Below are 17,350 nucleotides of genomic sequence, written 5' to 3'. Positions count from 1 at the left end.
GGTCTAGAGTGGGCTCTCTCGAGGTATTACACTGAAGTAACTTTGTACAAGTTATTTGCCAGTTAGTATAATCGGAACACTGTAGGCTACATCATTCATAGAATATGATAAAAACAAGTCGAGTCTACTGCAAAACAACAACTAGGCCTAGGCTATTAATTACATGACCAGGCACTACCCAACTCTGCCCCCAAATATCGACCGTTCTCGCGGGAATGGATCATGTGATAACGAAAGAGGGGTCCAGAATAGTAAACAACATGGCGCACTACCATCACAGAACGGACTAGGGGCATATCGAAAATACAGCTGTGACAAGCACCCTAAACACATAGTAAATATTTTCATAGTTTTCGCTGTAGTGATAACGTACCAGGGTAGAGCATTTACTTGGAGACGAGAAAGACTGTCACAACGAACAAGCTGTCAACAACTCTATCCACTGGAACAGGATAGGTACGTTGACGCTAGCTCTCCTGCTAGCTATATGAATTGTTATTAGTACAGTAATCTTGCTTGCTTACACCTGATTAATCTATCCTAGCACAATAACGTGCACACTTGCCAAGCATATGGCATCCATGAAATGTTCCATTGTGGCAGTGGTAGATAAACAAGCGCCGTTTCATTATTCTAAACAACCCGAATGTTGAAATAGTCGACTCGTCGACAGATCTCCATGCCACATGAAACTAGGATTTACCACTGAGATGTTCATTCTGCCACTGTCCATTAACATTGTCATATTATTACCATTGCTTGAAAGCGTTGTATTTCACCATTAGTTAATGAAATTGCATCTGTCTGATTTGTCTGAAATCATGCACTTATGAAACGACACGCGGAGGCGTGGTTGTAGTTGACTTTCACACGCAACACACCTCACTAGTACTTGCAAAAGTCATGTTATATGCTCAGTTTATCCATCAAACTGTCACCTATGATAATTATGAAGGCGGTTACTTTTTACAAAACAAGACATTGCATTGTCTTGCGTCAAAACATTGTAACCTATTCATGTTTCATACCATTTCTCAGGCTATCGGCCTATGGGCTCGCAGTCCAGTTCTGGGATGTCCGGTCGGGGTTCAAGCGGAAACCCAGACCAGTCTGAACCAGAACCAGAATCCAACCAGAACTCTAATCAAAGGAATCGCAGACCAGCTGAGAGGCAGACAGAAAGACAGTCAGCCGCTGAGGAGGACGTCGACTTAGCTCAAGTGCTGGCTTACTTACTGAGAAGGTATAGCCTGCACAAATGCACAAACTCAGGTTTTACATGCAAAGACGCAAGCATATGTATAGAGAGACCCTTGTAATGTTTAACATTTAAGGAAATACATACTAAATGTTTGCTTGAATTTACTATCTACTGATTTACTTTGTAATCTTAAAAAAAAAATAGCCTATTGTATCAAAAACAAAAATCAATGTATTTTCCTTAAGGATGTAATTAACACTTTGTCACCTGAGACTGATGTTGACCACCGTTTTCACTCATCAGGGGCCAGGTCAGACTGGTCCATGGAAGTGGAGCAACAGGCCTGCAGCTTGTCCAGTCCTATTCTGACTCGGATGAGGACAGCGACGGGGCCTGGGAAGGTCGCCTCGGAGACCGCTACAATCCCCCTGGTAATAAGCTACTAACGTCAATACTGCATAGTAGTGACAGAGAAGGGGTTTTGAAGGGTATTTTATACAGTGATACTCTTTATTTATTGCATAATGTTTCTTTCTTCTTTTTTTACAAAGAAATTCTGGGTCTGATAAATTGTGGATACATTTTTTGTTAACCCGATTTAGAACATTTTAGTTGATTTATAACTAGTCACTGGTTCGGTTATAACTGATCTTTGTTGGTTGAGTGGAATCCAAACATAGTAGAGCAACTGTGTTCAACCAACAAACAAATACATGACCTGCTGTGCTCTGATGTCCCACACATATTTTATATATACCAGTATATACTGTATGACTGCTAATTTGCCAACTGAACAAAACTTCTCTTCCTGATCAGTGGACTCCCAACCTGACACTCAGGATGTGGATCGAAGTGAGATTCGCACTCAGATTCTGCTGGCCACTGCCTCGTCCGGCCTTAAAGGGAGACACAGCTTCACTCACATGCTGACACAGGTGAGAACCAAGGAGTGCCCAAACATGATGGACAGTATGACTTCAATTATTTTACAGTAAGATTTTTAAATGTAATTTTAAAATGTAATGTTTCTTCGGGTGTACATTCAAACTCAGTCTAATGTTGACAAATTGACAATGGTGTTTAAAGTTGTATATGTTTGAGGGCCCCTATGCATCCTGGAAACCACCTGGAATTTGGAGAACTCAAAAGTGCCAGGACCACAAAATTGAAACTCGGATGACAATGATGCTTAAAGTTGTATATGTTGGTCACATATAGTTGTTATAATGGGCATGCTTCAAAGGCCAGACTAATGAAAAGATCTGGTCCACTGGAGTCCACTTAAAGTCAACAAGCAGTCTTTGATTGGGTCCAAGTCCGCATTAAAGGAAATTCATTAACAGAAAAGCCACCACTTGGGGACTCGCCGTTTTTAGAAACCTATTCTGGGTGCCAATTTCTCATTATGTATGTGCATAAGGGCACATTCTGGAACTCCACCGTTTTTAGAAAGGTCTTGACTTGTTATTTTGTTTTTTTGTATTATTGTGGTGGTTTCTAAACATGACTCAAAGCTGACAGGTTGGCCACTGCATTTCTTGGCGATGGCATTTCCTAGAGCTCAACAGTGAGGAACGGTTTCAGTATGAACTGCCCTTTTACAGTAAACTATACCATTGCCTGCTTATTCTATTTACTGGTTGTGAACTTTCTCGTTGGTCTTCGACTGCTCTCCCGTCTGACTGTGTGTTGTCTGGTTACAGAGGGAACAGGGCAGGTGTCGAGGTTCCAGTTTCTCTCACGGGGAGTGCAGTCACATTCGATCACAGTGAGTGTACCAATTACCGGCCTGCAACTGACCTGCTTTATCTGTTAAATAATTATTAGGTCCTTCACCGATAAGGAAATTATCTGATCAGTCATTTCTATTGAAGCTAGATAATGCAGTTCATAGAAGCCATTAATAAACAATATGTCAATACACTGTCAGAGAGTAATCACTGAAAAGTCAGTAAAGTTGCTAAAGTGCACTGTATGGCGAGGGCCAGACATAACATTGTCTGTTTTATTTTCCAGTTTCCTGCCGAATCATGTTGCCTTCAAGGACACATATCAGCAGAAAGCCTTCTGTGGGCTATACAGCAACGATGGACACATGTTTCTCTCTGCTTGTCAAGGTAATATGTCCATTTGCAACAAAAACTGGATTTATCAGGGAGCCAGGGCTCTCAACAACCACACCTGTATATGCTTCACTGACCGTCACTCATTTCCGGGAATTAATTATGAAACAGAAACAATTTCTTTGACTTCCTGTTGGACTTGTGTTAGCAGCATAGCTGATAGCAATATCATTTGAACCTGTTTGTCAACACAAACCCCACCTTTTATGACTGGGTGTATTGTTAATCTTAATCAAGCCATTAGGCCCTTACACACTGCCAAAATTATGTACCAAATTCTCGGAACGCCTGTCCTTTTCACATATACCGAGAATACCACAATAGGCTATCCTAAAATCCAGTCATAAAACAAAGCATGGACTCATGAGCGTCTGTCTGCCCTATATGTATATCCTCTGATTGTAATGTTTACAGATATCTAGGCGATATTTGTAACATTTATTTTGTATTTGGCCTGTTATAAAATCATTTAGGCCTATTAAACAATTTAAACACATTGTGAACCCCAAAGTTGGAGACATGCATATAGACATTGCTGCAAAATTAAAACCGGATTACTCTGGAATGGCTAACTGTACAGGGGAATGCTTTACATCTTTATGTTTGGTAAGGTCTGCTGTTTATTCTAATATATGGTTTGTCATGTGTTGAGGGAAAGTTTGTGAAGTATTCCACCAAGATGAATGGGTAGGGAGACGGGCGCAGAAAATATGATTAAATAAAATTTACTTTTCTCGGGAACCGTTTACCACAACAACTAACCACTAACATCGTTTAAAAGCTGAGAAAAAGCTCTTTCGTGTGATACATGTGATGTCTGTGATGAATAGGCTACTTAGCAAGTAGTTCAGCAAATTTGGGTGGGACAGAAATACCCTGAGCAGCAGCTCTACCCAACACGCGAACAAGAAAGAAATGAAAAAAGAAACCAATGAGCTTATGTCGCGATTTCCGATAGGCCCAGGCCTAGAGAAAAGACAGCTATGGTAACCTTACAATTAGGATTTGCTTTGCCCACACTGCTGTTTGGTTGTCCCAAACTTTGAGACGATCCATACTCGCATTAACTGAATATTATCAACCCGAACTGCAATGTTCCAACCAGGGTGACAGGATGCAATGCCTAATAATCTCACTGCCTTCGGCATAACTGCTAACAGTGCACCTAGGCCTAGGCCTACTGTTAAACACCTGAAAAAATATTAAGCTGCTGTTTTCTTTTCATGACGAAAGCACTAGGCCTACGCTTGAATGATTTATGACTGAATGGAACGCTATGCTTTTAAGCGCCAGAACTGCTTATCACATCGCGGTGACAAAGTTTACACCAATCATCATCTTCTAATGTATCCTTATGTTGAGATGTCCATTCTCTTGGCCCTAGGCTATCATTTTGTCTTGTGAAGCATGTTTCAATTAAGACAGTACACAAGCTATTTTATTATTTGTAATATTGAATGATTTCATGAATAAATTGTATGCACAGTGCGCATACAGGATTACGGGCTGGCGGCCACTGACCAAGGCCACAGTAGCCTGTGAACCTCTGATTTTCAAAGGGGAATCACGGCCAACGCAGGGGGCAACTCTTCTCTTCAATTTCTCTTCCAAATTACTTTTTATTGTCTGAAGACATCTATCGCAAAAATCTAACATTCTAAGCAACAGCAAAGCAAATGCAAGCTAACCAAAGTGCAGTCGGTTCTCCCGCCATGGTTTTGGAAATCACACACCTGCTGCATCTGAAGGCCCACGCATAATAAGGCCTACGACTATCACTCTACACGCCCCCTGTTGCACGTCACATTTTAATTTGCTAGCTGATCCTGCCTCCTGGCTCCCCAAAATGCATCATGTGAACAGATCAGCAGGCCGGCAAATTTTCACCTAGTTTTCAGACACAAAAAGACGTCTCCTCTTCCCGCAAATTTAGCGTGATCATTGTGTGAAAAGGCCTATTATCTCCCCTCCTTTTGATAAATGAAATGAATCAGCTGCTGGACGTCCTCGTGTTTATGACCTCTGACCTCTCTGACCTTTGCCCCCTGCTGCCACAGATCAGAACATCCGTCTGTACGACACCAGCAGGGGACGTTTTTCTCTGAAGAGGACGGTCAAGGCGCGGGACGTGGGTTGGAGCGTGCTGGACGTCTGCTTCACCCCCGACTCCCGCAGCGTGCTCTACTCCAGCTGGTCTGACTACAGTAAGAAAGGGCGCGTGCGTGTGTGTGTGTGTGCGTGCGTGCGTGTGTGTGTGTATGCGTATGTGTGCATGTGTATCTGTGAATTTGTGTGTGTGCACTGCGCTCTACTCCAGTGGTCTGACTTCAGTATGGAAGGGCATTACTACAGTGTGTAGGTGAATGTGTATGCCTGTGTATGTCTGTGTCTGCGTGTGTTCGTGTAGTCTACTGGTCTGACTACAGTAAGACAGGTGCTCTGTGTGTGTGTGTGTGTGTGTGTGAGTGTGTGTACAAGTGCATGCCTCAACTTCATATGTTTGGGTTTGAGCCTCACCTCAATACCATGTGTACGCAGGTGTGGAAATTTTCAGGCGTCAAGGTTGCATTGAGACACAACCAGAATCCCAACCCATATGTTGTGTGTGTGTGTGTGTGTGTGTGTGTTTTATTCTATCACTGCTGTTTCGACTACATTGCAGCAACCCCAGATTAACCACAAACAGCTGACTGGTGTCTCTACCAACTGTTCAACTCCAGTCCATCTGTCTTGAATCTACAGTTCTACTGGCTACCATTTGATGCGCTTCCTGTGGTTTCACAGTGCTGCCAACAAAAAAAAACTATCTCTGACTGTGCATGCTGAACCTGACTGAAATGCCTTGTGTTTCTCTCGTCTCTATCTCCTTCAGTCCATGTGTGCAGAATAGATGGCGACAGCGAATCTCACACCGCCCTGGACCTCAAGTTAGTGTTACCCCCCTCATAGTACATTTTAGCATTGCGGATCAGGTAAAGACCCCCAACACTGCCAACTCAGCTGCCTTTCTGGTTTCCACTGTGCGTGTGGTTCTGTGATAGCTTAGAGCCGTCTCCATACCCATCATAACCTCCATCTGTATCCATAAGTGGTATGTCTGATTGACACACGCGCATGTTTTAGTGATGACAAGCCTTTCAAAGCCATTTATTGTATCTGTAGCTGTCAGTTTTCTTGGCACCTCATGCATTCTATGCTCTTGAATATCAAGACACTATCTGTGTGCCGTTGTTTAAGCACAGCAGACAGACAGGCTTTGTGTGTGTACTGTGTAGTGCTAGTCCTCTGTGTCGGCAGTCATGGAAGGATTTTATTTTACCCTCCAAAGTCTCTGTTTTTAATTTGGCAGTTGGATCAATTCCATGCCGACCACACCCCTGCTGAGGCGCCAAGAAAAGAATCTGAGTCGCAGATCATTTGTGTGTTTGTTTTTTCTGCACCAGTTCCAGAGGAAACTGTTGTAGGTGGAGAAGATATCAATCTGAGTTGGCTTAATGCTCTTATTTCTCTCTCTTTCTTTCTTTCTTTCTTTCTTTCTTTCTCTTTCTCTCTCTCTCTCTCTCTCTCTTTTTGTCCCCTCAGTCCAGACGAAAGGAGGTTCTGTGTCTTTTCTCTCACCGCATCTGTAGATGGGAAGGAGATTCTCGGAGGGTGAGCAGATAAACCTCAGCTCCTGCTGATCTCTGTTGAAATGTGAATGACTGCTCCGCACAAATGCGAACCTAGAAAAGCCCCACCCCAGCCCAAGTATAATGTTTGCCGCCACAAATAGATTTATGTGGCTTTAATAGTCGCCAGTCCCTGTCCTCTTTGGGTAGATATTGCATAATGACTCCTTGCCCCACCAAGAATACCCTGGGGTGTAAAAAAGTGCAGACAAACCAGGGTTTAGTCCTCCAGGCAAGAATTACAGGAGTTAAATGAAAACTGTAGGGTGAAAAGGCTAAAAGCATTATCAAATCATGCAGATGCTATCTATTCGAATTACTGTTTTAAAAGACTCATGGAGCTATGTCAATGATCTATATTCATATGTCTATCTTTCTTTCTCTCTCTTTCTCTATCTATCTATCTCTTTCTCTCTCTCTCTCCCCCTTGTCCCCCCTTCTCTGTGGGTATTCCTCTTCTTCTTCAGGGCAAATGATGGGTGCTTGTATGTTTTTGACCGTGAACAGAACAAACGGACGCTGAAGGTCAGTGTGTGCATGCATTTGTTTGTTGTGTTATGTGTATATATCGGCTGTTTCCACAGGGCACAGACACTTCGGATTGTGTGTGTGTGTGTTCATTGTCACTTCCACACTACTCTACTGTGTCCCATTTCCTCTTTCCCATGACAGTGTAATGTAGGGGAAGGGGACCTTTTTAGCTGGGAGAGCCATAAATACCAAATAGTTATAGATTGTTTTCATGAAGAGGCATATAATAGTTAATTTGATTGGCAAGACAGCAATCTCGATGTGTCACCTATAGCAGTGTTTCACAAACTGTGGTCCGCAAGCTATCCCAAATGGTCCGCGAGCAGACGTGGTAAAATATAATATAGATGAGTTGTTTGCAATATTTAACCAACTTGTATGTAAATCCAAACAGTTCTGCAACACTGCCTATGTAAGTTACGCCACTTTAAATGAATCCTCTGACACAGTAAAAAGACAATAAGCAAGGTGGTTCAGGGAGTAGGCCTATTGTGTAATACTGTTAGAGTAGGACTACTGTTTTTTTTTAGCTAGGTGGTCCGTGTTTTTTTTTTTATTGGTTAAGTGGTCCTTGGTCTGAAAAAGTTTGAGAAACACTGACCTATAGCATACCAAGTGACTTAATTGACTAGTTGTACAAAAGGCTCTCGGTGAGCTCATTTACCATTCTCTCCCCACCTACTTGTCATAGATCGACGCTCACGAGGACGATGTGAACGCAGTAGCATTTGCCGACAGCTCGTCGCAACTGCTCTTCTCGGGGAGTGACGACGCACTCTGCAAGGTGTGGGACAGGCGCACGCTCCGCGAGGACCGTCCTCAGCCCGTGGGTCACCTGGCTGGACACCGCGACGGGATCACCTTCATCCATAGCAAGGTGAAGCCACATGCACGCAAACAGGGCTTAAAGTTCTCAGGCACTGTGCTGGAATTCAGGCGTGGGCCAGGCCATTTAAGATTTAGAAACCAATAATGACTGTATTTGATCATATTTTCTCAAGTATAAAGAAACTTGTCAGATAAGCTAATCAAGATCCACAATGCCCAAGAATGTAAGGAAACGTTATCTTTTCACTTTCCCAATATCATTCATACAGCCCTTAACATTTCTCCACACAACATCTAATGCGATTTTCTCTTTTACCATATAGATTAGAGCTAATCACACAATGAGGAATGAGCTGTATAGACATTCCCAGCTTTGACCCCCTCACAGTTTGAGTATACTCACTTGTTCAATACAGCTCATGTACTCAGTATTAAGGTCTCTGTGGCCCGTGATAAATCATTGACTGACTAACCGACCCCCACTGATTCAATCTCAGTGTGCCCAGCCGGCTGGTCACAGACCTCCAATCACTCTTGCATGCAGCACAGGTGACTCAGCATGAAAGCAGGGTATGCTGGGATTACCCAGACTGAAGAGTGGGACTGTGTGGGAGCTGTTGTGGGGGGGCACAACATGCCATATCTGAACTCCTATTGTCCAGATATTAAGACCTATTATTAAGACCTTCACCCAAAGCAAATTCCATGACAAATGATAAAAGCTAAGGTGTAATTTATAATAAATAATAATAATAACACTTATAGCACTGTTCAAGCACAGAGCACAAAGTGCTTTACAGACAAACTAGAAACCTAATAATAATAATAATAATAATAATAATAATAATAATAAATAATAATAAAATAGTAATAAATAAAAGGACAAACTACCAAACACAAACTTAACTCAATATAAGAAACAAAAGGAAAACTCAGGTTCAGTCTAAAAAACTCAGGAAAACTCAGGTCAGCCTGTAGTTATTAAATTGATGTAGTCAGTGCTCAGCCCTCTGTTAAATCTCTCTTCAAACACTAAAAGCTATTGACTGGCTCATAGCCTGGTGCTCCGATTCCCACATGGGACAGGGACAGCCCTTCAGGGTCCTTTTTTCCCATGTAGGGTCAGATCCTCCCTGTGTTCAAAACATCCACTCATTCACTATGTAGTGCACTATATCATCCGAATGTTATTACTATTATTTTTAACTAATAATGTAGTGTGTAAATATTTGAAGGCACTACTATATAGTGCACTTTGTAGTTAATGAGTGGATATATAATAGTCACTCCCAGATTGAGCTGACTAGAGAGGCTGTGTGCCCAGATAAAAAGGCACACACACAAAGACAAAATGAGGTGTAAAGTCCACACCTATTAGCGTCGGGCTAATGAGCAACCCTTGTCATCATCATATCACTCGTATTGAATTTCAAAACCCTAACGAGTCGGCAAAGTGGCTTTATGTAACCGACACCCTGCCCTCAACTCCAGGCACTTACATTACATAACATTGCACTTAATTAAATGAATGTGTGAAATTAAGGGATCGTGTGTGTACGGCCTCTGGCTAGCTTGCTGCGACTTGCCGTGGCATTTCTCAATGAGTGTGTGTGTGTGTGTGTGTGTGTGTGTGTGTGTGTGTGTGTGTGTGTGTGTGTGTGTAGCTACAGGCAGATCCCATATTATCCATTCAGCTGAGTTAATGTATGCCATTAATAAAGTACAACTAATTAGCCTGTTATGACATTGTGTCCTTTTGACAAGCATGCTGTCTGGTATGTCAGTTAAATTAATGGTCCGTTTCCTCCTGGGGGCTGATCAAGTGTCTAGCAGCGTTTTCTATTCATTCCCTATCTCTGCTAAATTAACAGAGGCTCTTGTGTTTTCAGTGGATGTGTTCATAAATGTGATCAGTCACTCTAGGGACCAGCCTGACCTTACAAGGCTATTAATGTTGACCTTTTTGGAGTGTTATGATGGTGTATTATCTTGAGTAAATGGTAGGTGATATGCATGACCCTAGATCAGTTTATGACATGACAGTGTTCTTATGTGTGTTTATAGGTGGGCTGCATATTACATAATCAGTAACTCTAAGGACAAGTCTTTCATATCTACATGTGTCAGTCTCTGTCTGTCTGTCTGTCTTCATTAGTCTAATCTGTGAAATGATAATGTTCTCGGATGTGTTAGCGGGGCGATGTTATCCGACACAATATGGCTATTTCCATGTATCAATCTTGCTAATGAAATGTACATATCCTTGTGTGTGTGTGTGTTCAGGGCGATGCACGCTACCTGATCAGTAACTCTAAAGACCAATCCATCAAGCTGTGGGACGTGAGGAAGTTCTCCCCTAAAGAGGGTCTGGCTGCTTCTCGGCTGGCCGTCACACAGCAGAACTGGGACTACCGCTGGCAGCAGGTCCCCCAAAAAGGTAACATCTACGGGAGTGTGTGTGTGTGTGTGCGTGTGCGCGCGTGTGTGTGTGTGTGTGTGTGTGTGTGTGTGTGTGTGTGTGTGTGTTTTTGTGTGTGTGTAGAACATGTAAGCAGCTAGCAGCTCTGAGGATGTAATTATGTTGGTTTAAAACAAGGGTCTGTGTGTGACAATTGAGCATTGTGGCACAATCAAAGGAGAGAATACGGCACAGTTCAGGGCCAAGTGGGAACTTAAGTCACTGCACAGAATCCTATTAAAGATTAAACAAAACACCTCGGCTTGCCAGTTTGAAGCACACATAAACAACCCCCTAGCACCATAGCAGAGGCCGGTTCCAGATCCGTTCTCTCACACACACACTCTCTTTCTTACCCTGTCTCTGTTCCGAATTGAAAATCCCCCAGGAATTGAAATTATCCTCACCTGGGCCTCAATAGGTTGCCAAGGAAACATAATTACTTTGGAGGCCCAGGTGCATCTTGTTTTTGGTTAACTGACTGTGGCTTACCACCCCCCTTTTTAATAATGTACTATCCACGATATTCCTTACCCAACAATGGGCGTCGCCATGACACCTCAGTATTCAGAAATCTGTTTTTCTATTTCCGGCAGAAGCTGCGTTGTATTAATTTTAATGTGCCGTTAGACAGTATCCTAAGCCATGTAAAAGCAAACTTTTTTCTATTTTTTTCTGTCAGTCATATATTATATAGAATATCCATATTGAGTGCAGAATTTACAACATTTCGAAAAAATATAAGTTGAAGCATATTCTAGTTAGCCTGCTGAGCCTGCATTAAGTTATAATGTAAACAGAATGGACGGAAGATGAAAACCGGACGGATTTCCGGTTTAATGAATAAGGAGGATATAATACATTTATTTTGTGTGTCTGTCCATATGGTATGATCATAGGTAATTACCTGTATTTATGTGTTGCTCATATGAAATTGTTCAGTGTTTGGGTGTAGGAGTATTCAACATGTCAAATGAATCCAACAGTGCTTTTGTATGACTGACTTGATGTTCCTCTCTCTTTCCTTTGTCTCCTCCTCTTCTCTCTTCACCCTCCTCTCTATTCTTTCTTTTCTTCTTTTTTCACTTCACTTTTCTTCTTTATTCCCTCTCTCCTCCCCTCTTCCTCTCGCTCTGCCTGCCTGCCTGGCTCCTGCCGCAGCCCTGAAGAGGCACAAGCTGACGGGCGATACATCGGTGATGACGTACCGGGGCCACGGCGTGCTGCACACACTCATCCGGTGCCGCTTCTCGCCCGAGTTCAGCACCGGACAGAAGTACATCTACACCGGCTGCTCCACCGGCAAGATCATCAGTGAGTGTCTCTTTCTCTCTTTCTCTCTCTCTCTCTCTCTTGCACATGCTCTCTCTCTCTCTCTCTCAATTCAATTCAATAAGCCCATTTCACAGAGTCCAGGTGTCCGGCCTCGTTGATGTTAATGATGCCTTAATTGGCAGGGTAAAACATCTTCCTGTTCCTGTCCTTCCTGTGGACTGTGCTGTTATATGAGTTTACATCTTCTAACCTAAACCTCAGTGAACTTGACAAAGACTTTTTGACGAAGCGCTGCATTTTTAATTAGTCTGTTTGTTGACAGCAGACAGCTGGCAAGTAGAAATAGCTTTGAAATTCCAGTGGAAGTTGGTTTACACGATGGCAATATCTTGTGAAATGGGCTAATTCAATTCAATAGAGCTTTATTTGCACAACATAAATACACTTTGTATTGTCAAAGCATTTCTAATTATACAGGTAGGTAGTGTTTTATAAGGGAAAGACTATATGCATGTCTGTGTGTGTAAGTGTGTTTTGTGGGTATGTGTGCATGTAAGCATGTGTGTGAGTATCACTCTGTGTCCTGTGTCAGTGTTCGTCTGTATGTTCTTGTGAGTGTGGTTTATATACAGCTGCTTTACTGGCAATATTTTGTGTGTGTGTGTGTGTGTGTGTGTGTGTATAAATGTAAATCAGGTTTCTAGGCCAAGTATACTTGCGTATACAAGGAATTTGGTCTCTGCATTTATCCCATCTGTGAATTAGTGAACACACAGAGCACACAGTGAACACACAGTGAGGTGAAGCACACACTATCCCGGAACAGTGAGCTGTCTTGCTACAGTGACGCTCAGGGAGCAGTGAGGGGTTAGGTGCCTTGCTCAAGGGCACTTCAGCCGTTCCCACTGGTCGGGCAACCCTTCGGTTACAAGCCCGAAGCCCTAACCACTAGGCCACGACTGCCCAGTAGGCCACTGTGTGTGTGTGTGTGTCTGTGTATGTGAGTGTGTTGGTAGGTATATCTTTGTACTTGTATGTGTGTGGGTTTGTATATATTTGTACTTGTGTGTGTGTGTAAAGGGGGTTGTTTATACGTTGGTATATCTGTGTGTGTGTGTGTGTGTGTGTGTACAGCTGCTCCACAAGCAAGGTCATCTGCTTGTACAAATCCATCAAAGAGTGTGTGTGTGCTCTGTACAAGATGGTCTGTGATCAAATGCAGCTGTGTTAAGACATTAATTCAGTGGTCCCCAAACTACGGATACCCGGATACGGCCCGCCACCTCATTTTGGGTGGCCCCTCAAAACATGTCCGTAGTATATATCATCCGGCCCGCACGGGAGTACAACATCGTCAAACTAAAACCTCCGCAATTTCCCCTATTCATTCTCTATGGGGAGTCTTAACAGTGCACATGTAATACTCTTTTTGTCCACTGGTGGTTGTTTTGGCGCTGTTTTGCGTTTGCCATCGAAAACAGAATGAAATGTAGGCCTACCTGCAAACAATGTAAGAGGCCTATGCTGACTGCATCAGTGCTCAAAGTATTTTAAAAGTTTATCAATTAATTGTTAATAACTAGCTAACTTCTATTCAAGTCATATTTCTGGGACTTTCTTGGATAATTATTTCTATTTTTTATTCACTCGTTCAAATATTCATACAAAGATTTCATAAAGTTCTCATCAGGTGACTGAAAGTTAGAATGGTGGTCATTTCAGACCACTTAAGCACTTCATAAAATTCTCATAGTTTGAGAACTTTAAATTACTTGTAGGATATTCATAACTTGAGCTGTGTATGCAAAGACACAGAATTCAGAGTTCACACATTTTTAATAAAATATACTCTTGGGACTCCCTGCTAATACTTTTGGGAATGCAAACGTTTTTTTTATTAGTATTTTTTAATTTTACACTGATATGGCATGATGACAATATACACAGCTAACAATGGTATTAAATTGCAATAGCCTATGATTAAATGTAATAGAATATTCAACTAAGGTAGACTGCTGTTGTTCACAGCACCAAGCTATTTATGGTTACTGATATAGAACTACTCCGAGTCTCTGGCCCTCTCTTGTAGCCAGGCATAGTGAGCTGGCCCTCGGAAGAAAAATTTTGGGGACCACTGCATTAATTCATTCAGCAGTTTACTTCTACATGCTTGCTTGATGGCCCTTGGTTAAATAAAGCTTGACTCATTGACTAAGCTTGAGCATTGGTAGAAATAGCATTGACCAAAATACAATATCTTATACTTTCAACTTTTTAAATAAGTATTTATCTTTTCAACTGCTATGTTTTAAATGTAGAGGCCATGGGCAACACAAAAATGGTGTGTTTGTTTCTGGTTATTCCAAGCCTTAGAACATAGCGTGTGCAGCTTCAGGGGCCAAAGACAGCCAGGGGGAATTTAACGACTAACCCAACAGAAAGCAGAAACACACACTAATGCCCTAACCGCACGGACGCACGCACATGCACACACACAACGCGCACACACACAACGTGCACGCATGCACGCAGATATACTCACACACACAGATACACACACACATATACACACACGGATACACACATACTCACACGCAGACTTGCACACACACACACACACACACATAGCTGCTGGTGATTATGCTATTAGGCAGTGCTCCTGATTCGTCCTAAAGATTAATGAGGCCCAGGTGCAGCTAATTAGGGGGCCTCCGTCCTTCTCTCATCACATTGTTCATGACAGAACACCAGGGGCAGTGCACTCCAGTAGCTAGTATTGCAAAGGCCTTTGTAAGGGTCCCTATACGATTAAAATGAATAAATGAACAGCATGAACGTGTGAATGAATGGCTGAAGAAAGCAATACATGAATGAATGAAGAGATAAACTTAAGCATGAACGCTGATGCCACTTCACAATCCTCTGTTGTCCCTGTGTCCTTTTCCCCAGTCTATGATGTCCTGACCGGCACCATCGTGTCCAAACTCTCAGGCCATGACGCATGTGTGAGAGATGTGAGCTGGCATCCCTACCAGGAGAACATCGTCAGCAGCTCAGTAAGTCTCCGTTTCTCCCAACCTCCACCTGTCTGTAGGAATGTCTCTGTCTGGTTTTATGCGGTTTGTGTGCCTTTATTCATATGTCTGTTTGTTATTTTCTTTCTTTACAGTTGTTTTGTCTCTGTTGATCTTTGTATTGTTTATTTGTCTGTACCTCTATATCTCTTTCTAGCTGTATAAAGGACCATTCACACTAAGAATGATAACTATAAGTATAACGAGAATGGCAACAGCAAAAAATATATCGCTCTAACTAATAGGAATGACAATGTCCACACATAAACTATAATAACGACATGAAGAACGATATTGTCAGGGACAGCCAATCAGAATCCAACAAATTTTAGACATCATGTATGGCCACTCATATCGTTACAGACACATAGTTATCTTTATAGTGAATGTTCCTGGTGTGAACGGCCCTTAATTGATTTTTGTTTGTCATGCTAGTATTACCTCTTTGTATGTCTTTTTCATTTAACCTTGTTTGTGTTTTTATGACTCTTTCCCCTCAATCTCTCCCTCTCTCTTTTCCTTTACCCCCCTACCTCTCTCGCTTTCTTCCTCTGCAGTGGGACGGAGCAGTTCGGTTGTGGGAACACAGGCAGACACACCCTCTGGACGAGGAGAGAGAAAGGGAGCGGGAACGAGAGTGAGAGAGAGAAAGGAAAAAAAAGAGGGGAGGTGCAGAGGAGTTTTAGGACAAAGCTTTTGTTTGCGTCTGAGCTGATAAGCTCCAACACATTACAGGATGCTACTTGTTGCTGTTTGTTTCTGGCAAGTGTTAGATCCATAAGTTCAACTCTTCAATGTTATTTCTTACAAGAACATCACTTCAAAATCAATAACAGCCATGCTGTGGACGGACCACAGAGTAGTTTATCAGGAGGAGATGAGGAGTGATGTGTTTTCAGTTGTCTTTTAGTAGATCTTCTCAGTCAGTGCGACTGAGTGTTTAGTTAATGCAATGGTTGTTTTTTAATGGCCGAAGTCTGTTGGCTGTTCAGGTTTCCTTTTCCTTTGAGAAGGGTGTGGTCATAGGGTGGGCTCTAGAGTTCCAACAAGGTGTTTTTTAAAGAAAGGCATTAACAGCTAAAAAACAGAGTAAGGTGTTTTTTAAAAGGTAGAAAAAAACATGATCACATGGCAGGGGGTTGGGGTGGGAGGGTCAATTCTATGATCATGTAAAATATTTTATTGGAATTAATGTCGAAATGTTGATAAATTTGTAATCTAGTGTTCACATTCTCAGCCAAAAGATTTGATTGTCTTTTTTTTTTTGTGTGAGGAGATAAGCTGGTCACAGGGAAAAGTGTGTGTGTGTGTGTGTGTGTGTGTGTTGTTTGTTTGTGAGAGAGAGAACATATGTATGTGCATATACAATAATTAGTGTATATGGTGAGCCTGTCTGTCTGTCTATGTGTTTTGAGTCATTTTCACTAAATTCTTCTTTTTTTTCCCAGTAATTATTAAAATCCCACATAAACTCGTTGTCTATTCTATTTTATTAAAATGTTTGTTAACAGCCATCAGTTAATTTGTTTAATGGCATTACTTCAGTGTAACTAGTTCAAATGCATGCTCCATGGTTCTGATGACTGTAAAGGGCCGTTCACACCAGGAATGATAACTATAACCATAACCATAACGATAAAAGTGTCCACACTGACCAACTAAGCAAATAAAGTCTCTTTGTGTCACAACTAATGTGATGGCTAAAATGTGATGAGTTGTGATTGGCTGTTAGCTTTTTATAGTTTAAAATCACTATGAAAGTGATCCCAAATGATATTGTTCTTCATGTCGTTATCGTTAGTTTATGTGTGAATGTAGTCATTCATATTAACATGAAAAATATATATATTTGTATAGTTATTGTTATAGTTATCATTCTTGGTGTGAGGGGCCCTTAATACTGATATATTCTGAAGCTGATATTTATCAGAATTCTCCTTTACACTTTCCTTTAATGGTCAATTTCCCAAACATGGATTACTCTTAGTCCTAGACTATAAATTGTTTTCAATGGAGATTTTCATTTAAGTTTGTTTGTAGTCTAGGACCAGGTTCAGACCTTTCTTTTACTGTCTATGGCAGCGTTTCTGTGGGTCGCGGAGACATGCCAGGTGGGGCGCGAACTGACGTGAAAAACAGGAGTTTTTTTTTATTTATTTTTTTATCTGTAGCCTGGGCCCAGGTAGCACCCG

At 41.9% G+C, this 17,350-nt stretch overlaps 1 protein-coding gene across 1 annotated transcript; it reads left to right on the top strand.

Annotated features, from left to right (window-relative positions):
* The first annotated feature begins 237 nt into the window (after positions 1 to 237).
* On the top strand, positions 238 to 16,629 carry dcaf11 (ddb1 and cul4 associated factor 11). The gene is made up of 15 exons (XM_048265742.1): positions 238 to 456; positions 1,039 to 1,243; positions 1,505 to 1,632; positions 2,018 to 2,136; positions 2,905 to 2,969; positions 3,218 to 3,318; positions 5,382 to 5,528; positions 6,197 to 6,251; positions 6,907 to 6,975; positions 7,460 to 7,517; positions 8,215 to 8,400; positions 10,635 to 10,788; positions 11,971 to 12,123; positions 15,034 to 15,140; positions 15,716 to 16,629. The coding sequence occupies exons 2-15, from the start codon at positions 1,050 to 1,052 to the stop codon at positions 15,797 to 15,799; spliced, it is 1,620 nt and encodes a 539-aa protein (XP_048121699.1). The 5' UTR covers positions 238 to 456; positions 1,039 to 1,049; the 3' UTR covers positions 15,800 to 16,629.
* The last annotated feature ends 721 nt before the right edge of the window (positions 16,630 to 17,350 follow it).

This window comes from Alosa alosa, chromosome 16, assembly GCF_017589495.1.
Source record: "Alosa alosa isolate M-15738 ecotype Scorff River chromosome 16, AALO_Geno_1.1, whole genome shotgun sequence".
NCBI classification, from domain to species: domain Eukaryota; kingdom Metazoa; phylum Chordata; class Actinopteri; order Clupeiformes; family Clupeidae; genus Alosa; species Alosa alosa.
Note: the sequence above shows the minus strand (reverse complement) of the source record. Positions and strands in the feature narration are given on the sequence as shown.

Bases quoted from the DNA above. Each gene is read 5' to 3' on its own strand.
- dcaf11 (XM_048265742.1), top strand. From the start codon at position 1,050: ATGGGCTCGCAGTCCAGTTCTGGGATGTCCGGTCGGGGTTCAAGCGGA. The intron at 6,976-7,459 runs GTGAGCAGATAA...CTTCTTCTTCAG, and splicing joins GGGAAGGAGATTCTCGGAGG to GGCAAATGATGGGTGCTTGT. The intron at 10,789-11,970 runs GTAACATCTACG...CTCCTGCCGCAG, and splicing joins GCAGCAGGTCCCCCAAAAAG to CCCTGAAGAGGCACAAGCTG.